This window comes from Cyphomyrmex costatus, unplaced genomic scaffold, assembly GCF_001594065.2.
Source record: "Cyphomyrmex costatus isolate MS0001 unplaced genomic scaffold, Ccosl1.0 scaffold408, whole genome shotgun sequence".
NCBI lineage: Eukaryota > Metazoa > Arthropoda > Insecta > Hymenoptera > Formicidae > Cyphomyrmex > Cyphomyrmex costatus.
In genome coordinates this window covers 336,511-364,222 of record NW_017278296.1, presented here as the reverse complement: position 1 = coordinate 364,222, position 27,712 = coordinate 336,511, and the positions used below count along the sequence as shown (strand labels likewise).

At 28.8% G+C, this 27,712-nt stretch overlaps 3 protein-coding genes across 4 annotated transcripts; all 3 read left to right on the top strand.

The window, feature by feature from the left end:
- The first annotated feature begins 1,560 nt into the window (after window positions 1-1,560).
- On the top strand, window positions 1,561-6,697 carry LOC108777094 (sterol O-acyltransferase 1-like). Its single transcript, XM_018543896.1, has 10 exons — window positions 1,561-1,655; window positions 1,751-1,804; window positions 2,353-2,423; window positions 2,660-2,796; window positions 3,381-3,551; window positions 4,203-4,351; window positions 4,694-4,833; window positions 5,151-5,314; window positions 5,536-5,809; window positions 6,275-6,697. The coding sequence occupies exons 2-10, from the start codon at window positions 1,756-1,758 to the stop codon at window positions 6,695-6,697; spliced, it is 1,578 nt and encodes a 525-aa protein (XP_018399398.1). The 5' UTR covers window positions 1,561-1,655; window positions 1,751-1,755.
- Window positions 6,698-8,523: 1,826 nt separating this feature from the next.
- Window positions 8,524-14,721, top strand: LOC108777084 (sterol O-acyltransferase 1-like). The gene is made up of 10 exons (XM_018543880.1): window positions 8,524-8,553; window positions 8,853-9,000; window positions 10,603-10,670; window positions 10,879-11,015; window positions 11,342-11,512; window positions 12,121-12,269; window positions 12,600-12,739; window positions 13,051-13,214; window positions 13,574-13,847; window positions 14,299-14,721. Exons 1-10 carry the CDS (start codon window positions 8,524-8,526, stop codon window positions 14,719-14,721), a joined length of 1,704 nt encoding a protein of 567 aa, XP_018399382.1.
- Window positions 14,722-18,482: 3,761 nt separating this feature from the next.
- On the top strand, window positions 18,483-27,163 carry LOC108777093 (sterol O-acyltransferase 1). 2 transcript variants are annotated; one of them, XM_018543894.1, is made up of 9 exons: window positions 18,483-18,613; window positions 21,158-21,228; window positions 21,463-21,599; window positions 23,336-23,506; window positions 24,066-24,214; window positions 24,573-24,712; window positions 25,465-25,628; window positions 25,977-26,250; window positions 26,493-27,163. In XM_018543894.1, the coding sequence occupies exons 1-9, from the start codon at window positions 18,544-18,546 to the stop codon at window positions 26,922-26,924; spliced, it is 1,608 nt and encodes a 535-aa protein (XP_018399396.1). In that variant the 5' UTR covers window positions 18,483-18,543; the 3' UTR covers window positions 26,925-27,163. The 2 variants fall into 2 exon arrangements, with proteins under 2 accessions (XP_018399396.1, XP_018399397.1); XM_018543895.1 differs by having other exon boundaries at window positions 18,564-18,613; window positions 21,447-21,599.
- The last annotated feature ends 549 nt before the right edge of the window (window positions 27,164-27,712 follow it).

Sequence of the window (27,712 nt, the reverse complement as noted above, 5' to 3'; positions counted from 1 at the left end):
ATATATATATATATAATATAATATATAAAAGTGTGTATAAAAATTATAAATATAAGTAACAAACAAAATTATTAAAGCGGAAACTTCTTTACAGCTTATTTGGTTTATCGTAATAAATATAGCATTGCGTTAAGGAGAAGGTGTAAGGTCAGCTTTATCATAAAAACCATATCTATATACATATAGTAACTTGGGCGAAGCGGTTATCAATTGAATACATAATAATATATATACATATATATCCATAATTCATATATTCCTTAAACTAATTATAATCAATTGTGCTATTTATGCACGAGTTGTCAAATCCGAGATAATGAATTAATTTAAGAACGAAACTGCAAAAAAACTAGATTACAAGAAAATCACCAAAAATAAAAGAAATTTAGAGATATAAAAATGAAATATTTAATACAACGAGTAATTAAATTGTCCCGTTTCTTTATACAGACAACTGTTTTATAATAAAATAGTCCAAGATGTCAAAACTTTTCTTATCGTAAAAATTTCAGAGGGAAACAGCCGTTTATCACAATATTAATGCTTTCATTGTCGTGTATCGTCGTAATTAAATAACAAATTAAGATTCCGTTGAAATAAAGTCTGCTCGAAGAAAGTATATGACTTTGCACAATCTTGTTTGTTTCATATATAACGTCATAAACATATTTATTTCAATAAATTTACTATTCAACTGATAAGTGGCGTAATATGTTTTCACTTTTCACATAATCTGTTTTCACAGAGAGACAAGATCGACTCGAGTATAGACTGAAGAAAACTAATGCAATGGAAAAATAAAATATTCTAAAAAATAAAGCAAAATTAAAAAATATTATAAAATTTAGAAGTGAACATTTTCAAACTGGCGATCCACAATTATAATATTATTTATCTTTTAATTTATAGTAGTACAGTATACATAATATAATAATATACATAGAGAATACATTTCAATTTTATCCTTAAAACTTTTTTATACATTTCAAATTTTAATCTTTTAAATACACAGATATTAAAAAACATTATAAAATTTATTTAATTAAAAAGTTATATGAAGTTTAATAAATTTAAAGATAAAATGTATTTTCTTAATCAAAGAGCGAGAGAGAAAGAGAGAGAGGGGGGGGGAGGGGGAAGAGAAACAATTTCTATTATCATAGTACATATCTGAAGGCACGTGTTTTTCTTAAACTCAAACAATGAAGACTCGGTGCAACGCACGAAAATATCACTTCCCTCTGAGAATCTATCAGCCGAAGATACATATCTCTCTGGATTAGATTAGTGCGTATGTACTTAGTGTACTCATAAGAATGATAAACATGATCGAGCAGTTTAGATAGTCGCGTACACGGAGAACAGACCGTTTACAATCGAGATCAACTGGGATTGAGCAGTTCGTACCTCGCTGCCAAACATTGTCAGATCGTAAACTCTGAAAGAAGGGAAATTTTAAAGAAAATTAATATTAAAATTGCTAATGAAATAATAGCAACGTGTAGTGCGCGATGGTGTCGATCACGGATATATTATAATTGGAAATGTTCGAGCATTCATTTGAGAAACCATAATCAGATTTACATAACAATCAGATTCGTCCTTATAAAGTAGTACGGAGCTGTTGGCTCTCAGGGAAGATTGTATATCACTCAGTACGTAATAAAGTTGCTTTCAGAGTGTATAATATTCTCGAAAAAAAGTTTCCGTTTCACGTCCATCCCCATTGAGTCGTCGAATTCTGTTTCAGAAATCATGAATGTTAAAGGTTCCAGTGACAACTTTCCTGAGAAAGATGAAGATGGTAAGTAAAGGGATTAATCGTAAAACGCTTGGCAATTCTAAGACATTGATAAAGCTAAGGAAAAATCAATAGTTTACGAGATACTTCATACTTTTTTTTCTAGCAAATTTTGACATGAAATATAAACTATCTTGTAAAGTATTAATTTTTTATGTTTTAAAGTAAAGTATTAATTTTTTATGTTTTAATATTTTTATGCACAAAACGATGAGATAAAGAAAATACATTGTTGCTTTAAAAAAATTAGGAAATTGCATACTTTTTATCTCTGTTATTTCTATTTTAATAATCAAATTTTGTATCAAAATAATTAATAAGATCATATTAGATGAACAAATTTATGTAATATTTTACTAAAAAAATGGAAATAATCTATCTTTTTATCGCTTCTATTTAAAAAAATACAGTATAACTAAAATACATTTTCTTCGAAACTATTCTATTTTTAATTAATTTTTTAGATCATTTTTTGTATCATTGTTAATTTAAAAAATAGTTGACAGGATTGATTAAAATGCGACAGTCTATATATGTATTTCTCTTTTTAGCGGACAATAAAAACGCGTTTACAGATGTTTTATGTGAAACGACCGCTGATGTATTGCGAAACAGAATACAGGTGCGAAAGATACATACTCGACTCAATCTGTGATTGAACAATGGATTGATCTGTTAAATTCAATCTGTGATTGAATAATGGAATGTCAATAAAGTTTTGTTAAATATATCAAATTAAGCGCCATGGAGTCTGATAACCCATTAAAAGCATAAACCGAGAATATACGATTTCGTAAGAGAAACATGGCTCTCCAATATATTATTTTTTTGTTGTAAAACTTTTTTATCTTTTTGCAGAAAATAAGAGAGGATGTTTTGGAATACGTTAATAATCATATTAACGATATGATGTCTGAGATTTTGCGGAAGATGCAAATGCCTTTGGCAAAGAATGGAGAATTTTTGTATACCGTAGACAAATATCGAGATAAAAGGTGAGAAATAATCAAAACAGAGAGAAAACTTCGAGCAGAAAATGCTCATAAAAGTATATGGTACAGATAGGGTACATCTATACGGTAGATAGATTTAAAAATATAATATTTGATAATAAAAATATTAGATAGCAATTTTAAGCGAAAAACATCAACTTGAAAAGATACTGCAACATTGTTGCTTAGATCTAATTTGTTTTCTAAAAAATATAATTGTGTACCACAAAAGTACAAATAAAATACAATTTTTACTATATAATTTCATATTTTTATGCTTTAATATTAAAAATATTGTATTAAAACTGTCACATCTAATAAAGTATTATATATTGATTTTTATAATATAATTAAGAAGCTAAGAATCTTAAGAAAAATATGTGATATCAGATTTTAAGATAAGAACCAATCACATTCGACTGTTATTTAGCTACTCAATGAGCAACTGTGTCAGTGAATGCATCCATAGTTACAATTAACATAAGAATAACGCGTATAAACTGAGAATTTGCAATGTATCAATAAAATATATCAATAAATATAATTATAATATGTTGATCATATTTGCATTTTTGTTATCTTTTTAGGAAATCTAGCAATAAAGATGCATTACCAGATAAAGTGTTTGTTGAGAGAAATTCTTTGTTCACTGATCTCTTAAAGATTTCGCATATTCGTGCGATTTACAATTTGTTCTTAATGACCTTTATAATTTTGCTTATCAACACCGTCGCATTCGATATCATGGAGACTGGAACGTAAGTTTGCAATTAAGGAATCTAACTCGTCTTTATTGTGGAATCATTAAGATTTCGTCATTTCGTGAAAAAAAAAATAGAAATATCGCTCTCTTCATGAAATATTTATTTTTATATCATTTAAAAAATATATAAAAATGTATGTTTTTAATAAATATAATATTACTTAAATAAATATCTTTAATAAAAAATTCTAAATATATAATTTTAGTTTTTTTTAAATTTTGCTAACAAATATCAAGTTTTTAAAATATTTTAATATTGTTAGTTTTAAACTTATAAAAACATTTTGCGATGTCACGTGGATCGTAACTTTATTATATACTATCTCACCAATCAAACTGTGCACTTATTAATTGATTATGAGAAACAACGAATTATCAGAATTGAAGTAAATGACATAATATAGTTATTTCATAATTACGTCTAGAAAACCACTTACGATAACAAAGATGGTGATTAAGATATTTACCACTTATTTCAAGTGTGGTGAATCTTCTGTTGAAAGAAAAACTTGTTTAATTATCTGATAATTTGGTTAGATTTTGGACATTCGTTGTTTGCGACATAAACACATTTGTTTCCTATTGACTATATATGCTTTGATTCTAATCATATAAATTTTCCTTTTTTTAATTCACGATTCTTAAGGATTCGCCTTGGTTCCAACACGTTATGGGTTAGTTTCGCAAAGTTTCCAACATGCATTTACATTTGGTCGTTCATGCAAGCTTCGACAATCAGTGTCTACGTGGTTTTTACCCTCTGGGCACATCAACGACTTCGATTTTTGCCAAAATGTAACAATCTCTTCAACTTAGACTTAAATAAATGTGCTAAATTTAAACGTTAAAAAAGTTAAATTAACTGAGAAATTTAAAATTGGAAGTAAATCGCTTAAATTAAAGAATAGTTTGATTGACATAAATATATAAAATAAAATTTCAATTTTTTAAATAATCCTTTTCGTGGTAACATAATAATTGACTAATTGAGTAGAAATTATAATACGACATCATGCAAAAATAATTGAACAAATAATTGTAAAGACCATTAGATAACATTAAATGATTAAAACAATTTTACATTAAATAACATTAATTAATTTAATTCAAATAACTTAGCTATATCTTTCTGTACAGCCTCCATTCAGAAATTGTGGGATTACAGCTGGCTATCCATGATTATACTATATCAAATTCTCTTCATTATTTTTCCTATTAAGGCGATGCTTGAGGCGAATCTTTCTATAGGTTGCAATATGATTATTATTTTTGAACAAGTATGTATCTTTAAAAATCTATGATTATAGCATTTCTCAAATTATGTTAGAAGTAAAAAGTTCGAATCTTTTTTGCAAAGTATACACCAAAGATAAATTTTCTTATTTCATACATTTGATAGTACAAATAAATAAAACGTGTTAATAATTTCTTCTTATTATCGAAGACATTAAAGTAATTTATATTTGAGTTCGAACGATTTACATATAAATATTACATATAAAATCATTGATATAGAATATTTTCAATTATTCCAACATTACAGTAGATGATAGAGTAAAAATTTTTGTACTTAAAGCAATATTTGTTTTTTTAGATACGCATGTTGATGAAGAGTCACGCTTTTGTCAGAAGCGCAGCACCTAGATTTTTGTCATACAAGCCTCACACCGAAACTCCGCGACCGAATGGCCCCAGATTCACGCAATATCTGTATTTCTTGTTCGCACCAACTCTTGTATACCGCGATGAATATCCTAGGTACAGATATTTTATTTTTTGGAGATTATCTCTAAAATTTACAAATATTTTTAAACTCTTCACTTTCCCAATAATGTAATTCTATAATTAAACTCTTTTATTTATCGTCATATTTAAAAGACAATTTAATTACCAGGTATTATCAGGTTGGCTACATTTAATTAGTACTAAGAAACTTTAGAAAAAGAAGATCTTTATTTGAGAGCAATTGATTATTTTAGGACGAAAAGAATTAGATGGAAGGTGGTGATTCAAAATTTCATTGAAGTGGGCCTAGCAATCTTATATCTCGTCTTTGTTTTGGAACGCTTTGTAATACCGGTCTATCACGTGTTCGGTACACAACATTTGGAACGGAAATGGTTTGTCACGAGTGCTATTGAGTCTAGTATTCCCGGCTTTCTCTACTTTATCACTGGACAATACTTACTGCTGCACTCATGGTTGAATGCTTGGGCGGAAATGTTGCAGTTTGCCGATCGATTGTTTTACAAGGTAAATACATACGTTTCTTTATCTACATCTTATTAAAAGTTAAACGAAGAATATGCATAAGTACCTATTTTTACGAGTTATATCGTAGACAATAGCTTTGACATAAACAATAGCTTTTATACAAGCGGTAGCTTAATATAAATATATACATCAAGTCAAGTGAAAGTAAAAATGATCTTATTTTGACGTCATAAAAATCAAAATGATGATTTTAGTTACGAAATTTGACTATTCATTGACGTTAAGGATCAAAATAAAGTCATTTTGATTTTTTAAACGTTTCTTGAGAGTCCAGAATTGACCCTATGATTTATTCACATAGTAATTTTATTTAAAAAATACAGCTGCGAGGAAGCTACTTCCCTTACACGAGAGTATTTGCGATAACTTCGGAAGCACAGTGTAGATTATAGACTTTTGTAAATTATAGCTTCATGAATTACTGTGTCGCTTATTATATTACAGGACTGGTGGAACAGCACGAACTATTACACGTTCTATCGTACGTGGAATCTGGTGGTGCACGACTGGCTGTACACGTACATTTATAAGGACATGTACGAGATCTTGGTGCCGAACAATCGATTATTATCAGCCGCCACTGTGTTCCTCATTTCCGCCATCTTCCACGAATATATACTCGCATTTGGACTCGGCTTCTTCTATCCGATGTTGTTCATCTTTTTCAGTGCCATAGGTTTCCCTATGTTCTTCATCAAGGTCAACAGCGTCGTGATGTGGTTTAGTTGGAGCATGGGCAACGGCCTCCTATTTTATTTATACGCGATGGAGTTCTACGCCCGGCACAACTGTCCGCCTCATCCTAATTACTACGTGGACCTATTCATATCGCGAAGCTGGAACTGTCAACAGCAATTTAACGCTTAGATTTTTTTCGTTTACATTAGCGATACAATTTTTTAATGGGTCGATATATTCCCTGCTCTGCAGCCAGAGCGACTATGTGTATGTAAGAACTGTTATCTACAAATTGGAGCAATTGGTTTAATGTTAAACTAGAATAGAGCAAAGAACAATTGTTGACGTAAAATCGTATTAATAGAGGTCCACGCAATTGTTAATAAAAGATTATTTATTTATGGAATTTTTTTGCACGGCGTTTATTTTTGATGTATTTTTAAATAGCAAAAATAAACTGCAATTCTTCACATCTTTAATGAAAAAAGTTGAAATGGACGAAAACGTTAAATTTTTTTTCATCTTTACTGAAATCTACGTTTATAACCGATAATGATTTTCAAGTTGCACTGTACAAAACGACGTAATATCGCTCTATTGTGATTCTCAGTGAAAATTATTATTACTGTTGAAAACGAAGAAAACTGTCAATTTAACTTATTTTTCAAATATTCTAGTCTATACCAGCATATTCTAGTAACATTACAGCAATTGCTGTAATATTGCAAACGTTGCAGCATTGCTACTGTTAACTTCCATGTTGTATATGGGAGACTGATTGTCTCATTTATTTATTATTATTCCAAATTTATCGTGTCTAATTTTTTCGGAAAAAAGGCTTTCAAACTTCTTTTTTATTTTAAATTTAATTAAATTAGTACTACGGTTGAATAAATTCGTGGTATTTGCAGAGCGATTAGAGTAGAAAGTAGTATTGTTTACAAGAAAAAATATTAATTTTGTAATGAATGTGATATAAAGCGAAATGGACAAATACAACTTATACCGTACAAAAATCTATTAACTTTTCTAACTTTACACGATTTTTTCTTCCTATTTTCGATCTCAATGTCGAGGAAATATTTAGTTTTATCTGTAAAAATATGCGCCATATAAGATCTACAAGTGTATAACGATTCAAGAATAATATCTTATTAAAATTTTATTTCAGTGGAAAGTCACTCTCGCTCGTTCTACTGAGATAAGATGACCGTCAACATATTAATTCAAAAATTCATAATACGTAATACAAGTATGTAATACGAATCGTCCGCATAAATACATATAATGTGTATTTGTATACATATGTGTGTATAAAAATTAATTCGCTCTCCGATCTGGGTCATCTAACTTAGGCATAATATATCGCGCTTAAGATATTAAATTTAGCTAAATGGTTAAATATAATAATGACGTACATATAATGTCACGCCGTGACGGCAGATTGTCAGTACTTGATTATGTCAGATCATGTTGTATTTTTACCGCGTTTTCGCTGTCACGATGTGATAGCAAATAATGATTGATTTTTGTTGTTTATTTCTATTGTTGTGTTAAGTTGGCAGGATAAGCTGTTAGAAACTAAGCTTAATGAGGAAGCAGCAGCTTAATATCTGCTGCACGCCATGATCATGTTTGCTGGCATACTGCTAGCATACTACTAACATTTTGCTATCTGGGTTAAGAAAAACGTCAAAAAAACCAGTATATTTTGAAATTGATAAACTATTATAAATTTAAGAAATAAAACACATAATTTTTTAATTGATGATTACAATATATTTGATATAAGCATTAAATTTATTCTCAACGATCCAAATTTGTATTATAATTGTTTAGAAAATAAAATAAAATTTTAATTTTACTAAATTTCAAAATAAATTTTAATTTCTAAATTAGAAACAGACACAGACAATTTTTCTAAATCAGTAATGAGTGCGCGTGTTCTATTTAAACAACGATAAGTCGTAAAGATTTATTGATGAGACCCACGAAAAACACTTGAGACTTGGGATATGACGATGTCCGTCAAAGAATCATCCAAGGTACACATGTCCTCTGAAGCTAGTTCAGTGCGCACTGTACTCATGAAGAGATAATACGATATCGACCTATTTAAATAATCCGCGTGCACGCAGCAATGTATGCACAGTTGAGATCGGGATCGAACATTTCGTGTTTCACTACCAAACACTGTCAACCGTGTGTTTAAGAAATCTTAAAAAAAGTTAAAACAATTGCTAATTATAAAGAAATAGTAATGTATGGTGCGGCGTGAATTGCAGGTGTATTATGATCGGAGATCTTCGATTATTTAAAAATCCGATTTATTTTTATAAATCAGCACGGAGCCGTTGATTTTCTGGGAGGATCACAAATCACAGAGTTTCATATTCTCGAAGTAGTTCTAGTAAAATCCATAGATCATCTTTATTTAGACATGAGTCCTGTTATAGAAACCATAGATCTGTCCGAGAAGAATAAAAATGCAGGTAACTCATACAGTATAAAATATTTCTGAATTATTTTCAAAATATATATATATATATATATATATGTAAGAAATCAAAGTGTTTTTAAAATATCTTTTGTTCATACAAAATATATTTGTATGTTTTGAAAAATATTCACAAATATTTTTAAAAAATATTTTTGTGAAATAGTTTAAAATGTTTTACAAATTTTTAGGAAGTATATTTGAAATATGAAAAAAATAATTTATATAAACATTCGTTGTCTGGAAAGTAAATTTTTTTTATTAATAGTAAGATGCACGAAAATATTAATTCTGAGACAATTAAATTATATTCGGCTATACAAAATTTTGAATCATACTTCAAATTTACACGCAAATTTTTTCAAAAACAATGACAATTATTTTGGAAATAAAAACCATCATGTTCAATATATAAATAAATTTACCATCAATCTATGTGTTGTCTGATTACATTCAATAATAACTAGAAAAAATAATTTTGCAATAGCGAAAATTATCTGGAAACGATAAATTAATTAAAATATATAAATAAATTTCTAATAAGAGAGTACTGTGATATTGGATATGTTTTGCATCTAATCAGATTACGTAATAGAGATAGAATTTAGATGTGTGCCATAAATTCTATGCGTACGGTACACAATTTTTTATTAGATATAATAATAATTCTAACTGGAGCAAAATATTTGTTTACGCGAAGAATAGAAACGTGAAAAACGAAAATTTTTGTATCTACGTGTATATACATATATGTACATATATATAGGTAGTTCAAAAAGTTCTCGGCCTAATAAAAAAAATAATATTTGACAATTTGTTTATTTATCAATATAGTCTCCTTTCATTTCAATAATCTTATTTTAATATTTTAACTCGTTATACTGTTTATATATGATTTTTCTTCAGTATGTGTCTGTACTTATAATATTTGAGCAGAATCTTTTTTTTGCGAACTATATTTCTTTATACTATCTAGAAAAAGAAGTTTCGGCAATAATTCATGACATATTTACATTAACGAATTAGCGACGATGTTATTACTACACATAGTGATTATGAAAATTTTAACTGTCGCCAAGTTGTCACGAATTATCACGATGTCAAAGTTCAAATTATTTTAACAAAACGCAACGGAAGTAAATACTAAAAAATTTTAGAAAATTTTAATAAATATTTAATAAATAGTACCAATGAAACATCTGTTATCTTACATAAATAAATATGTATTCAATTAAAAAAAAATTGCACTTAATAATTGAAGTATTTTTTAAATTGAATAAATATTTATTTACTGTACGCAAATGTTCCATTAGTATTATCTGAAGTAAACAAATATTTACTAAAATTTTGTAAATATTTTCAGTTCAAATATTTCAGTAGAATTTTAAAAAAAAGATTTGAAAATTTACTGCTTAATTTAAATAACTCGCCATAACTCAATATAACTAGTAATCGTAATATGACTAAAAATTATATTTTTTTAAATTTATATTTATATAATATGATTGAAGAAACTTGTAGAAAAAATTTTGTTCTCTCCGTATGTATGTCATCAAAGTATATACATACAAATACGTCTCTGCATTTCTTATTTCAGCAACCAACGAAAATGCATTCACGGATTTATATGAAGCGACCGCTGATGTATTGCGAAAAAAAATACAGGTGCGAAAAACACCACTGATCTCGACTTGATCCGCGTAATTGGAATATAAATTTAAATAATTTTGTTAAGTTTATCGAGTTAGTACCGTTCAGGTCAAACAAGCACGATCATGTTTCACTACTTATCATTTAAATGTATAAATCGAGAGGATACAATGTTGTGACTCTCTAGTTTATTTTGTTTAATGTAAAACGTATTTCTTCGTAGGAAATAAGACACGATGTTTTGGGATATCTTAACCACTGCATTAATGACATGATGTCCGACGTTCTGCAGAAGATAACGATATCTTTGGTGAAAAATGGAGAATTCTTGTACAGAACGAACAAATATCGCGACAAAAGGTAAAAAATTATTAGAGTAGAGAGAAAATAAATACAGCACAATATTGTTGGGTAAATTTAGAGTTCTCTCTTTCCTTAAAAAAAAGTAAAAGTTTCACAAAGTCCAAATAAAAAAAATTGAATTTTTATCGTGTAACGTTTCTACTATATAGTATATGTCTTGATATTAAAAGTATCACATTAAAATATGATATTTAATAAAAGTATAAATACGACTCTATAATATCTGTAAAACTGAGAATAAAGAAAAATATATAATATAGTTATAAATATATAAATCAGTTCTTCATATATTGATCATATTTTCATCTCTGATATTCTTATAGGCTATCCAGCAAGAAAGATGCGCTGTCGAATAAGGAGTTCATAGAAAGAAACTCCTTGCTCACTGATCTTTTCAAGATTTCGCATATTCGCACAGTTTATAATCTGTTCATGATGTCTTTCATACTTTTCCTTCTCAACACTATCGCATGCGATATCATAGAGTTTGGAACGTAAGTTTGCAACGAGAATCTAATTTGTTTCGTTTCTAGAATCATTAATTTTTTTTATTTTGAGGAAAAACATAGTAATTATCATATGAAATATATATTTGTGGATATATAGAAATATATATTTTTAATTTTTTAACGCTGTGGTTTAATAAATATTTTTAGTCAAGATTTCTAAATTAATTCTTTTTTAATTTTTAACATATTTTGATTTAAATTTTCCAAATTAAATTTTTTAAATGAAGATTTTAATGTCTTAGATTTTTAAAAGAAATTTAGTGATATTACGCAGATTATAATTTCATACTGTTTGACTAATCAGAATCGTTTTTATTATCTGACTGTAAAATATGACGTATTATCGAGGTTGAAGAAAACGGTATAATCACTTCATTATTGCGTTTGGAAAACTACTCATGATAAAAGACGATAATTAAAATGTCTACGCACTCTAAGTACAATGAACCTTCGTTGGAAAATAGAAAAATTTCATTAACAAATTAATTATCATTCAACTCGTTAATCACATATTTTTCATGACATATTTATTTCCTGTTGATTATGCTTTGGTTCCCGCTTTATTTCCCTTTATTAATTACTGATTCTTAAAGGATCCGCGTTGGAACCAACACGTTACGGAATGGCTTTGCAAAGTTCACATCGTGCATCTTCATTTGGTTGTTTATGCAAGCTTCGACACTCGGTGTCTACGCGGCTTTCATCCTCTGGGCATACCGACGATTCCGGTTCTTGCCAAAATGTAACGATCTCTTCAATTCAAGTTTAGAAAAATATATACTTAATTTAAACATTATAAAAGTTAAATGAACTGAGAAATTGGAAATAAATTGTTTGGTTAAAAAGCAGTTTGACGAAAAACAATATATATGTATAAAATAAAATCTCATTCTTTTTATATAATCTTTTTTGTAGTGTAATAATTAATTAATTAAGTTGAGATTATATTACAATAATGACATGGTGCAATAATAATTGACCAAAGTAATTGTAAAAGCTGTTAAATAATATTAACAGATTAGATTATATTATATTAATTAAGTCAAATTATCTATATCTTTTATTTTTGCAGCCTCCATCCGAAAATTATGGGATTACAGCTGGCTAGCAATATTTATATTGTATCAAATTCTCTTTATTATTTTTTCTCTTAAGGCGATGCTCAGCATGAATTTGTTCATATGTTGTAGGATGATTATTATTATGGAACAAGTACGCACTTTTAAAAATTTGCACTTTTTGCGTCTTAATTCAATTATGATATTAGAAGTAAGAAATATGAATTCTTTTCGTAAAGTATACGTCGAAATAAATCAATTTTCTTGTTTCGTACATTTTATGGTACAGATAAATAAAACATATAGTGATCTCTTCTTATTGTCGAAGATATTAAGTAATTTGTGTCTAAATTTGTTTGGACATTTCATATATAAATGTATAGAATAATTTAATGTTATTCATTATTCCAACATTATAGGTGGAGCATAAATTGTTTCACTAAGATAATGTTTGTTTCTTTATAGATACGCATGGTAATGAAAAGTTATGCTTTTGTCAGAAGCGCAGCACCTAGATTTCTGTCGTACAAACCTCATAGCGAAACTCCGCCACCGAGTAGGCCCAAATTCTCGCAATATTTGTATTTCCTTTTCGCACCGACTCTTGTGTATCGCAACGAATATCCCAGGTAAAGATATTTCAAAATTTCTTCGGAAAGATAACAATGTGAGTTTCTATAATTAAGAGATAGAAAAGGCAACTTTAGCGCTACATACTTATTAATTATAAAATTTAACTAGTGTTATTCGGCAGTAATGGATTTTTGTATATCTTAAAAAAACTTTAACAAAAACTTAGAATTAAATTTGTTCACGAAATGTATGTACAAACAGTATATTCTAATCTTTCATAATACAATTCGATACAGCTTAAATATTTATCCTGATATTCAAAAAAAGATAATTTAAAAGTATTCATGTTGGCTACTTTAATTTGATGTTAGAAGAGAAAGGAAACGTGTATTTGAACATAAATAATTTTTTTTAGGACAAAAAGAGTTAGGTGGATGGTGGTAATTCGTAATTTTATTGAATTTGGCCTATCGATCTTCTATCTCACCTTTATCTTAGAAAACCAGGTAATGCCGATTTATCGTGTATTCGGCACACAATATCTGGATTGGAGGTGGTTCGTCAAGAATACCATCAAGCTTAATATTCCCGGCATTATCTCCCTTATGACCATAAATTATCTTCTGTTGCACACGTGGATGAACGCTTGGGCGGAAATGCTACAGTTTGCCGACCGAATGTTTTACAAAGTAAATATGCCTACATTTTTGCAGTAATCTGCCTCACAAAAATTACATGTTGGATATGCGAGTCCATTTCACGTAATATATCACATTTTCATAGTTTCGATGTACGTAATGCGTTATACAAGAACGTGTGTTAAAATTTTTTTATATTGTAATTTCGTGAAGGGAGCAAAGAACCCAATGGCCAGACATGCACCTATATTTGAACACTTTTACACAAAATTTATTATTGTTACTCTTAAATGATTTTTTAATTCCAATATTTAAGAAAGCATTAGATATTAATAATAATAAAAAAAAAAAAAAAAGTTTTTAATAAATATCTGGACACAGACATAATTCTGGTCAAGAGGCAAATATTTTTCTGAAACAAGAGGATCTTGACATTATATAATTATGGATTATCTATTTCTGCAAACTCATTTCATGAATTATTGTATCTTGTGTTACACAGGACTGGTGGAACAGCACGACTTACCACGTGTTTTTCCGCACATGGAACGTGATAGTGCACGACTGGCTGTACATGTATATCTACAAGGATTTATACGAAATCGTCCTATCTCATCGGATGTTGTCAGCTACTGCTGTATTCTTCACCTCCGCCGTCGTCCACGAATACATACTCGCGTTTGCATTTGGCTTTTTCTATCCTGTAGTATTTACCTTATTCAGCACCGTAGGTTTTCCCATGTTTTTCGTCCGCAAGACCAGCAACCTTCTTATGTGGATAACACTGTCCCTTGGAACCGGCATCATTTTTAGTCTACTAACAATAGAGGTATATGCTCGGCAAAACTGTCCGCCTCATCCCGATTACTTCCTGGACCTGTTCATACCGCGAAGCTGGAGCTGTCAGGAAAAATTTAATGTGTAGATCTTTCCATTTGCATTGGCGAGGAAATCAGAAATTTGAAATTATTTTAAAAAATGAGACGATGTACTTTTATTCTGCAGTCAAAAACTATTTTTCAAAACTAATATTAACGTGCAAGTTTGTGTTAAATTGGAATAGAGCAAAAATTTGTTTGTTGAGAGAACATACAATAATAAGAGGATCAGTGAGGATTTAGTAGAAGTATACTAATAGATATACTAATTAGTAGAAGCACATTTTCTTGAGAAGTATATTCTTATTATACTATTATTTTTTAATAAAGTACCAAAAATTAATTGATGTAAAAATATCCTAATGATGTCTACCAGAAATGCGTTGCTTATTTTAAAATTAGAAAACGCATAACAAACTTGATTTAAAATATATATAAGATATATCAACTATCTGGTTTTGGTATTAAATATTCACATTATAAATGAGAAAAGGTCTGTGCCGCTCTAAATTTTGAGAATCATTGTTGGAGCTACATCATACCGAGCATGATCAGCAATATGAACCCACTTATTCCAATTTTATTGTACAATATCAAAAAACAACAGGACCATTGTTGTAATCTGCACCATTGATCAACTTGAAGAAAAATTTTTAGCATTCATGTTAGAAAACAAAAAATGTTTGTTAATTTTTTTGGACACGTGGCAGGCTCATAAAGTAAGAAAAAATCTTCAAATTTTGTTCCGATCAGTTTTCTATATACAAAAATTACTAAACTCACAGCAGCTTAAAAGACATAACGACCTTTCACAAAAGAATAGATTCTTCCCCCCCCCCTTCTCTAAAATCCTTCCTTTAATTTCAATTTTGTTCATTTTGAACGAAATCACAGCTTGAATTTTGAAGTTCGTAGCGCTATGAACTTTTGTTCCGACCCAAATTCGTATACATATGCACGTATATAAAAATTGATTCGCCCTCGGATCTGGGGCATCTAATATATTCATATGTCGAGCGTATGTACGTGTACGTATGCATTTACATCATCAGAATCATAGGTCACTCCTCGCGCTGTTAAGATATTATGGCACACAGTGGCAGAATAATAATAGAGTATATGTATACTGCTCGATGCAAAAACCGATTGCCGCGAATGCATTTCAATTGCTTTAATTACTTTCGTCACCCAGACACAGCGATTACGTAGAATCTAATTATCCAACTGTATTATTATTCTGTTAAACGTAATGATAACATAATTAATGCGCGTTCCTGCAGAAAATCGACAATTCTTTGCCGATTGGTCTATAATCTTAATTATAATAAGTCGACAGATAATTCCTTACGTTTTAATTCGAATTCTTGCGATTTTTGATCTATAAAAATTGCACTCGAGCTTTATATAATGACAACAAAATCATTGAGTCATAATTAAGTGATTAATATTTATAAATATAGTACCCAGATAACACAAAGTTTGAAAAAATTCAGTCATATCTTATCAATTCTAAGTTCATTTCAAGTAACAAAACAATATATATAAATACTTACATAGGCCTCTAATTATAATATATTTATAATTATAAAGCGATAAGATGTAATTCGCAAACAATACGTAATAATTTGTACTTGACTTCCGCACTAAGGAGAATTCAAATACAAAGTCTCGTTTACAATTAACTCCGTTGGAAGTATAGTTTAATTGTTTGCAAATTCTATTTTATAGTCTTATATCAAATATACACATATTATATTATTTATTTATCAATAACCATGGAGGTTCAGTTCACTTATATTCAAGATTCTTATATTTATTCTTTTTATTTTCAATTTATATTTATTTTCTTTTTATTTTTGTATATATTTTATATATAAATGTGCGTAGAAATCGCGGATGCTATCGTAACAAATAAAGTTTCCAAAGAGAGAAACTTCTTAATTTTTCTCGTAGAGGATACCAGCGACTGTAACAATCACAAAAAGACGGTATATAAAAAAATTTGAAAGACCTGTATCAAGAGTTCCTTATCGTTTATCACAATATGCGCATGCACTTGTTGCATACACTCGTACTGTGTTACGAAGGAGGTTTAAAGGTCAAGTAAATCATAAGGATTAGTGTGGATCATTCAAATAATTCATTGTGAGTATATCTAGCATTTTGTAAAGAGTTCATTAAAACTCTGCGTCAACTGATTATCGGTGAATGACGCTTGTAATTAACTAATTAATTACGGACAGAATATCAAATGTTACTAATGTAAACTATTTCAATAACGTAGATAATTATTGATGCAGCTAATTCTTTTTTTCAATGCTCGCATACGCACTCGTCGTTTTGCGATGAGTCAATGAAATCCGAGACGGCAAATTAATTTAAGAGCGAAATTGTGGAAAAAACAAATGTCGTTAAGAATGTTAGGAGATATAAAGATATGAGCAATAAATATGTAATAAGGTGTAATTAGATTATGTTGCATTTCTTTCCGGCCATCATTTCATCATAATATAGTATTTAACGTCAAAAATTTATTTATCAAATGTCAGAAGATCAACCATTTATCGTAATATTCACGCATAGTTATTGCGTATCTATGTATAATTAAGCAACAAATTAAGTTTCATTGAGGAAAAGTCTGATCGAAGTTAATTGTAGCGTATAATTTTGCAATTTCATTTGTTTCATAAAAATTTATCAGAGAAGCTTTTTAATTTGATCAAATTTACTATTTGATCATGATAAGTAGTGCAATATACTTTTGCAGAAAAAAACATCGACACGAGTAGAATCGACTGAAAAAAATAATACAATAGAAAAAATTAAAAATAAAATAAAAAATTGTTATAAAATTTAAAAATAATATAGAAATTTAATTTGAATTAACAGTTATAATACAGTAGTATTTTAATTGATGGGTATGCATAAAATATATTTCAATCTTACTTTTAAAAATTTTATATTTCAAATTTCAAGTTCTTCATATACCTACAAAAATGTAAATTGAAATACATTTTACCTTTAAATCTTATTTTTATAATTTTTTTATTAAATAAAATTTACAATTTTTCAAAATTGGATAAGTATTATAAACTTTTAATTAAATAAATTTTACAATATGTAATTTAAAAAATTACACTTGTATAATTTTAAAATTTACAATTTGAAGAATTATAAAGTTACTAAATTTAAAAAAAAAACGTTTCCTTAAATCATCAGAAAAAACGAGAGAGGAATCATTTTTTTATTACTACGTACTTGGGAGTACGTGTACTCCTTTATATTTTTGTAAACTCAAACGATGACGAGTCGTTAGAATTAAATTTGTGCGACGCACGAAAAACAATTGGAATAGGTACATACATACGTACGACGTCATATTTCACCCGAGGATCTATCACCCAAAGTACACATATTCCCTCAAGCTATATATATCAGTATATACTGTATTCATGGTGGGATGATAAGTACGATCGAGTCGTTTAGATAATCCGCGTGCATGAAGAGGAGCGTGTACAGTCGAGACCGGGATCGAGCAGCTTACGCTTCGCTGTCAAATACCGTCAGATCGTGTCGTACTCTCGAGAAATTTAAAAGAAAATTATCAGTTGTTAATTTATACGTAATAGCAACGTCTTGTGCGCGACGGCGTGGATTGTGGATATGTTATGATTGGAGATCTTCGTTCGTTTCGAAATCCGAGAGAATTTATCAGAGTTCGTTTTTATATTATTTTTATAAACTAACATCACGGAAACGTTGACTTTCTGGAAGGATAGCAAATTACTCAAAACGTGACAGAGTTGCTCGCAGTATAATATTCTTGAAGGAGAGTTTCCATAAGATCCACCTTCATCCCCTTTTTAGTCATGAGTTCAATTATAGAAACTATAAACAGTAAAGATGTTGCAAACAGCCTTCACGAGAAGAGTAAAGATGGTAAGTAAATTTGCTGGCTTAAATAAAAAGTAAGATGTATAACAGTCTTAATTTCTATTCTAATGTGTCTATTATAAATTAAATTTTTTTTCTATAATTCATGTTATATATAATCTCAACAAAATTACCTTTTTAAAAAAAAGGAAAAAAAGGCGCCAAGTGTGTTAGCCTCACAAAATAAAATGAAATCTTTTTAAATTGCGCCAATTATGAAAGAAATATATTTTCTTGACACATATACATAACATACTTTATTTCAAAAAGTAAAAGTACAAAAAACTTGGCGCTGCTAGACCTCAAAATATATAATAATAAGATGGTTATTAAATAATTCCGAATATGAAAAATAATAAGAAATTAATAGAAAAAGAAATAAGGACTCGTTATATAAAAATAAACAATATGAAGAGTCAAGGGCGATATTTTTTTTCTATAATTCATGTTATATATAATTTATATTTTTTATATATATGAAATTAAATTCTCTCTATTATATATTAAAATAATTTAATTCCACAAAAGAAGCTTAAAGTTTCATAACATAAATGTTTTCCTTTAATTTCTAGCGTTTTTTAACTCTAGTTTTCTAATCTTTTATTTAAAATAGGCAGATAAATATAAATATATTTTTATTAATGCATATTTAAGAGAGATCTGATTTTTTTTACATTTACTAATATATATATTTAATAAACTTCTAATGTTAGAGATTAATATAAATATTTCTTTTAAATTAAAATTTATTGAAAACGTTTTTAAATTATTTATTTTAATTGTTTTGATCTTTTAAATAAATAAATTTGATGAAGAAATTATAGTGTTTTTTTTTTTTGGAATTAATTCTTTCTATTCAAAGTTTATCAAATTTTAACAAACTTGTTATTCGCAATCATATGTGTCATGTTTTAAATATCATAAAGGTTTACGAAAATATTATGTATGTTTTATTACGTATATTTGATCAAGTATGTATACAACAAGCTGAGCTTTTGTGTGTTTACTATGCCGTCTGTATCTATCGGTTGACCTCTCTGCAATCGCGGTAACACTTCAAAGTTGATAATTGGACGTTGATACAAATATATATACGTTACGTTGTCACGATTTCATTGCATAAAAATTCACTTTGTTTGAAAATGCTTAATGATTCAAAAATTCTGCCGCTTTTGCATTAACCTTACATCAGCAATGTGAAATTTTCGATCATCGTTTGTAGTTTTAGGCACTGAGATTTACAGCAGTAAATTCTTTTTTGAAGTGACATTTCACTTCGACGAATTTAAAGAGTATACGCGTTTTTCTAATTTAACAAGTTAGAGAAATTTCTTCTCCAATTTTAAATTTATGTATTTATTTTGTCAATTATAAAAGTCCAATGTATCTATTGATCTCGATTAATGTTGATGTTACAATTACATCAGTAAAAAAATAGATGTAAAATACAGAAAAATCTATTAATCTTTATATACTTATTGAAATGTTATCGTCAAAAAACATAAAATACAAAAAAAAACTTCAAATTTTTTATTTGCACAAAATCTTACGCGATTTACTACAATATAGGTCGTCGAGGGCACAAGCATGATACTTCTAGTTGTCCTTGCAACAAAACAAATAATTGGATATTGACAATCTTAACATTATCAAGTTTTTTTAAGACGATATCGAATCCCGGTACCTATCAATTTTTTTAAGTTCGTACTCAAAAAATCGGCTGCGTCTTTATTTTGTCTATTTAAAGTTACTTAGTTTTATTTTCTAAATTACTCTCTCAATTTGTATGAAACTTGGTATGTAGGGTAATTTGATAGATTATTTTTTTGAAATTTGAATTTTAAAAGTCTGAGATCTCAAAGTTGAATTCAACGATATCGAAAATTTTGAAAAAACATATAGGTTAAAAAAGTCCGCATTGCCGGTGGAGGCTTACTATTTCAATTAACTTTCAAAGATTTCTAGTTTCTAATTTTTAAAGAAATAAGTTAAATAAAATAAATAATAATATTTGTATTTTTCTCGACAATCTTACAATTCTAAATGGTAATAAAATTCCAAAATAATTATAAGAAATAAATTATTCTTTTACATTAATTTATATTTCATTACTATTGCCATATTTTTTTTTTTTTTTTTATTATGATGTACAAAATGAAATTTATCTTCATATTGTAACTTCAAAATTAATCAATAAAGACATAAATTTTAAAACATGATGATATCAAAATAAACAATTAATTTGTAAGTAACAATTGAAAGTTTTAAATTTTATTTCAAATATTATTATTATAACAACGTATGTAGAGAAGAAGAGCAAAGAGCCAATATACTGGCTCTATAATTTTTTATTATATTATTATTATCATAATCTTTTTTAATTAGAAAACCGATACATTTTGTTCTGCAATGGAACAATTAAGTCAACGGCCCATTTATAAAAGTTACTCAGCATGAACTTATTAAGTCTCGATAAATATAAATATATTCTTGTGCTAAATATTATCTGCTATCTTTACTTATAGTGTATCTGCGTTTTCTCTTTTTCAGTAGCCAATCGAAACGAGTTTACGGATGTTTTACGTGAAACGACTGCTGATGTATTGCGAAAAAGAATACAGGTGCGAAATAATATACTATTGACCTCGACTTAATCGGTGATTGAACTTAATATAATGTGAATTAAAGTAGTTTCACTAAATGTATCAATAAAATATCGTCTGTGATAGAAAAATAAAACACAATGACATCCAAGAGCACATATTCGAAGATTAAACCGATAAGATACCGTATTCGAGAGATAACGTACCTCTCTAGCATATTCTTTGTTTGTTGTAAGGAGTATTTCCTCGCAGGAAATAAGAGAGGATGTTTTGGAGCACGTTAACAACCGCTTTAACGACATGATGTCCGAGGTTCTGCAGAAGTTAGAAGTGCCTTCAACAAAGAATGGGGAACTTTTGTACAATTTGGATAAATATCGGGATAAAAGGTGAGAAGTGATCAAAAAGGAATGAAAGTTTCGAGCAGGAAATACTTACAAAAATATAAGATAAAGATAGGATAGATTTAAAAATATTTGAAGGTATATAACAATTAAAAAACGTATCAGTGTAAAAAATAATGTAGTATTGTTGCTTAAATTTATTTTTTTAAGTGCCATAAAATCTAAAAATTTTCATTAAATTTATAATAACTTTCACAACAGAATATTAATATTAAAAATATTACATATCAAATAAAGTATGTGTGATATGAGTATATTATATGATATAATTGTGAAGCTAAAAGTTCCAAGAAAATATTTAAAAAATTCCTGACTACGTATTTCTTACGGTTGTCATAGTATTTCGCAACTATTACGCATTGGCGTTGAGTCGCGAACATGTTTCTTTTCGTCTATTAACATAAGAATGTACAGGCGCGAAAAATTGCAATGTAATTAATGAAATATCCCAAGGATTGTATATATATATATACAATACGCCAATACGCGTATAAATGTGCTTTAAATGTAAATTTAAATGCACATTAAAAGCGGATTGCACATTTAAAGCACATATATTTGTTCTACATTATATGCGAATTTAATATGCACTTTATGATAACGTAATTCAAAAAGCGTATCTATATGCTTATTAAAAAGCCCAATTAAATTTCATCAACTTGTTGAAGCTGCAAGCATAGACTTTTGCATAATGTATAAAATACATAATATACAATAAAAATCAACTAATCAAAGTCCATTCTTTTTATGAAGTAAAAGGAGAAGATTAAAGGATTGATTTTCTTATGTCGTGTATGCATTGTGAAAAAGTCTATGCTTGGGCATATATAAAATTTAATAGTAGATCTAAGGACCACACATTGACACTTTGATACAAAAATATGAACAAAGATAATTAATTAGTAAAACCGTTTATTATGTTAATCAGTTTGTAAAATTAAGTAAATATTAATACGTAAGTTTACAGCAAATAGATGCTCACCTTTGGAAAAAATATCACTTCTAAAATATTACTCTAATTTACTACCAATAAAAAAAAGTTAGGACTTGCCCTTAAAAATCTCAATCAATACAGGTATTTTTGGTATAATATATTAATACAACATCACGCTCACAATTAGCGCTGTGTGTGTCAAAGTTATACATTGACTTATTAAATATGTATGTTACGTAAAGAAATATTTCTTAAAATATTTTTGAAGTACGTACATACTTTTAATTTATAATGCTTAAAAAATATTATTTTATATTAAAAAATCAACACATATTACATTTACAATTATTGTAAAAATAAAAATAGAACATTTTTTATTTATACATATAAAATGTAAATAAATTCAAATATGGATTAGGCTACAATCTACTTGATGCTACAAAATTTAAATGCTCGAAGTATATGAATTTTTCGATCGGACTATTATAGTAATATTTTTTCATTTAATTGATTCAATCAAATGAAGCAGTCTAACTCAAAATCCAAGTTGACATTATTTGTCGAAATGATGTCAGCTTGTTACTTAATATGATAACGCCAATTGTAATGAATCGCATGCTGAAATCTGCAAATGCGTAAAAATATCGCATTAGAAAATATGTGCATTTTAAATGCTTAATTAATATGGTTTTGAAACTCAATGCAATATCATACGCGAATTAAAAGCGCATTATACGCGTGTTGGCGCTCCTTGGGATTTACAATAGTATTTCTGTCATTTCTTCAGAGAATCCAGCAAAAAAGGTGCACTACCGGATAAGGAGTTCCTCGAAAGAAATTCATTGCTCACCGATCTCTTCGAGATCCCGCATATTCGCACAGTTTACAATCTGTTCATGGTCACTCTCATACTCTTATTTTTCAACACCGTCGTATCCGATATCATGGAATCCGGAACGTAAGTTCACAATGGATGACATAATCCGTTTCTCGCTGAATCATCGATTTTATGGAAAACTAAACATATCATTTCGTAAAATGTACATTTAAAAAAGTTTTTTTTAAAAAACATTTATAATAACAATTAACTAAATATTTTTAATAAATTCCAAATTTAATTATTTTATTTTTTAAATATCTATTGAATTTTCTTGTCAAATTTTATTACCAAATTGTTAAAAGATATTTTGCGATGTGATGCAGATCGTAATTTTATACAAACTCTCATTAATCAAAACTGCACATTTCTTATTTCTGAATGAGTTATCGTGATTGAAAAGTAAACGGTTACTCATTAGTAATAAAAGAGAACAATGAGATTTATCTATTTACTTATTCGAAGTATAGTGAATCTCAATTGAAAAATACAAGAATCTGATTAATGAATTAAATATCGGATAAATCAATAAGATTTTGATTATTTTTTATTTGTCGTACATACAGTATTAGTTTCATGTCAATATGACAACTTTGATTTCTACCACCTAATGTTCCTGTTTTAATTAATGATTATTAAGGTTTCACGTTGGCACCAACACGTTATGGATTGGTTTCGCAAAGTTTCCAACGTGTATCTATATTTGGTTATTCATGCAAGTCTCGACACTTGGTGTCTACGTGGCTTTCAACCTCTGGGCGTATCAACGACTCCGATTCTTGCCAAAACGTAACAATCTCTTCAACTTAAACTCAAATAAATGTGCTTAATTTAAATATTAAAAAAGTTAAATTAATTGAAAAATTCAAAATTGGAAATAAATTGCTTAAATTAAAGAACAGTTTGATTGAAATAAATATATAAAGTAAAATCTAAATTTTTTCCAATGTTCTCCTTTGTGATGTAAAATAATATACAATTGATTAATTCGGTTAAAATTATAATACGAGATAACGAGAAAATAAATAATCAAAATAATTGTAAAAAATGTTAGGTAACATTAACCAAAAGCAATTTATATTAGATAATATTAATTTTAATAAAATTTAATTCAAAAATTACTTAATTATATCTTTTCTTTTTGCAGCCTCCGTCCTAAAATTGTGGGATTATAACTGGCTATCAACATTTATATCGTATCTAATTCTCTTCATCATATTCCCCATTAAGGCGATGATCGATTCGAATCTCTCCATAGGTTGCAGTATGATTGTTATTATGGAACAAGTACGTATTTTTAAAAACCTGCTTTTATAGTATCTTGAATTAGGACTTGAAAAGTTTAACAAAGTTTAAATGAATTTTTTTACATGTCATCACACACATTCAGTAATGTAAATTAATAAAACGTGTTAGAGAATTTTCTTCGGACTCGCGAATTAATAAAGACTGTGAATCATGAGTTTTTTCGGTAAGATCAAATTTTTGTGCTCTCTAGAATCCGTGGGATGGATCGAAATATCTGTGAGATTGGATGTTTCATCTTACTTAGGGTAGATCTATTTTTGTTTTAAAATTTAATATATTAATCGATGCGTTTAGAGAGGCGCTATTAGCGCTATTCTTTACTCTTCTTGATTATTAGATATAAGACAAGGATAGAATGACACAGATAGTGCTAATAGCATCTCCCCGAACGCATCTCTTGAGAGATGTTGGTTATTATAGAACGCCGCACTAGCTATGCGTGTTGGCGAATCTTGAATAAAACATGTGATGGATACTAAATAAAATGATTAGAATTATGGTTAAAAGGGACATGATTTTTTTTCTGGAGAAGGGCGCAAAGGAGAAACCATGGCTTACGTAGGAATACAAGATCGCTTATTCTAAAGTATAGATCTGTCCCTATATTAGGATAGTAGAGGAGTACCTACACGCTACCTTATGATACAGACTACCTTAACGATGATGATGTGAATTATGAGATTTGTTCCTGCTAAAATTTTTTCCACTCTAAAAAATGTTTGTTTTTTTAGATACGCATGATGATGAAGACTCACGCTTTCGTCAGAAGCGCGTCGCCCAGATTTTTGTCGTACAAGCCTCACAGCGATATTCCGCAACCGAGTGGCCCCACATTCTCGCAATACCTATATTTCCTGTTCGCACCAACTCTTGTGTACCGCGATGAATATCCCAGGTAATATATCGTAATTTCTCTGATAATAGTGTGAGCTTTTAACTGTGCGATAAAGGAGACAACTTTTGCTACATAATTTTATTAATTATAAAATATAACTTATTATTCAGTAGTAATAGATTTTTATATCTTAAAAAACATTTGAAATAAGAAATAACATCAAACACTATTTATGAAATGTAAAAACAAAATGTCGTTCCTCAATAAGGCAATTTGATGATATAGCTTCGTGTTCCAAATTTATCTCATTTAAAAGATAATTTTATATTATAATATCTTTATGGCGATATATCAAATTAATACTAAGGGATTTTAGAAGATTTATTTGAATACAATCGATTTTTTTAGAACGAAAAGAATCAGATGGATGGTGGTAATTCGAAATTTCGCTGAAGTCGGTTTAGCAATCTTTTATCTTGCTTTTATCCTGGAACGGCTTGTATTACCGGTCTATCACGTATACGGTACACAGCACTTGGAACGGAAATGGTTCGTCAAGAATATCATCGAATGTTGTATCCCTGGTATTCTCTATTTCATTACTGGACAATACCTCCTGCTGCACGCGTGGTTGAACGCTTGGGCGGAAATGCTGCAGTTCGCCGATCGTTTGTTTTACAAGGTAAAGAAAACGAGTCTTCAATATTTTACCTTGTAAACCTTGTACTTTGTCATATATGTATATATTCTACGTATAATTTTTATAATTTTAACCCTAGCTGTACAGAGTGGGGTTCCAAAAACTCCAATGCAATTTGTTAAATCGAGCTTTTCTCTCCAATGTGGAGGGAAAAAGACGAAATATAAACCATGCAGAAAACCTTAGTTTAAAAAAACAGATGCGTTGTGTCGTTTGTGTTACAGGATTGGTGGAACAGCACGACTTACCATACTTATTACCGCAAATGGAACGTGGTGGTGCATGATTGGTTGTATACGTACATCTACAAGGACATGTATGAAATCTTGGTGCCACGCAACCGGATGATATCAGCTATCGCCGTATTCCTCGTCTCCGCCATCGTCCACGAGTATATCCTTGCATTCGGATTTGGCTTCTTCTACCCTGTGATGTTCATGTTATTCGGAGTCGTAGGTTTCGCCATGTTCTACGTGCGCAAGGTCGTCACCAGTAACGTCTTTATGTGGTTGAGCTGGAGCGTTGGCAACGGTATTATGTTCAGTCTGTACGCGATGGAGTTCTACGCCCGGCACAATTGTCCGCCTCATTCTAATTATTACCTGGATCTGCTCATACCACGGAGCTGGAGATGTCAAAAACAATTTAACGTGTAAATTATCTCGCTCGCATTAACAATAAATTTTTTTTTTAGACGATGCGTCCCACATGTAATTTCCTTTTTGCAATCAAAGACTATATATTTATGAGACTGTTACGAATTTGTGTAATCAGTTTAGCTTTAAACTGGAATACAACAAGGAGTCGTTTGACTTCTTGAGAACAAAATCGCAATAAAAGGATCAATTAAGATCCAAACGCAATTGTTAGAGAGTAACATTGATTTATGAAATTCCGCACGTATCAATTTATTTTGGATAATTTTTTGATAATAAAAGTAATTGGCAACTTTTTCTCTAAGCCATCGATAAAAAATGTGAAATAAATAAAAACATTTTTTAATCTTTTTTCTGAAGCTTACAGTCATCGTAATCAATGATTCTTTTAACGATTTTCAAGTTGCACCGTAGAAATCAAAGTTACATCATTCTATCACGTTTCATAATAAAAGTTATTTATGGTGACGTAAACAAAACTCAATCCAACTTATTCTTTTGAATTCTGGACAATTCAATTATTAATTATTTTAGATTTGTCGTGTCTTTTCGCAAGAAGACATCTGAGCTTTACTTCTATAGTTACTTTTTTATTTGAGATTTTAATAAATTTCTGTTTATTATACATTTCTGTTTCTACTTTTTATAAAATTGTTTATAAAAGTGTTTTAATAAAATTATGTAATTGTATTTGAAATTTTAATAAAGTAAATGCGTAATATTATCACAGATTAACTATAAGGAGAGAAAAATAGTACTCTGTTTATAAAAAGAAATTAATTTTTGTA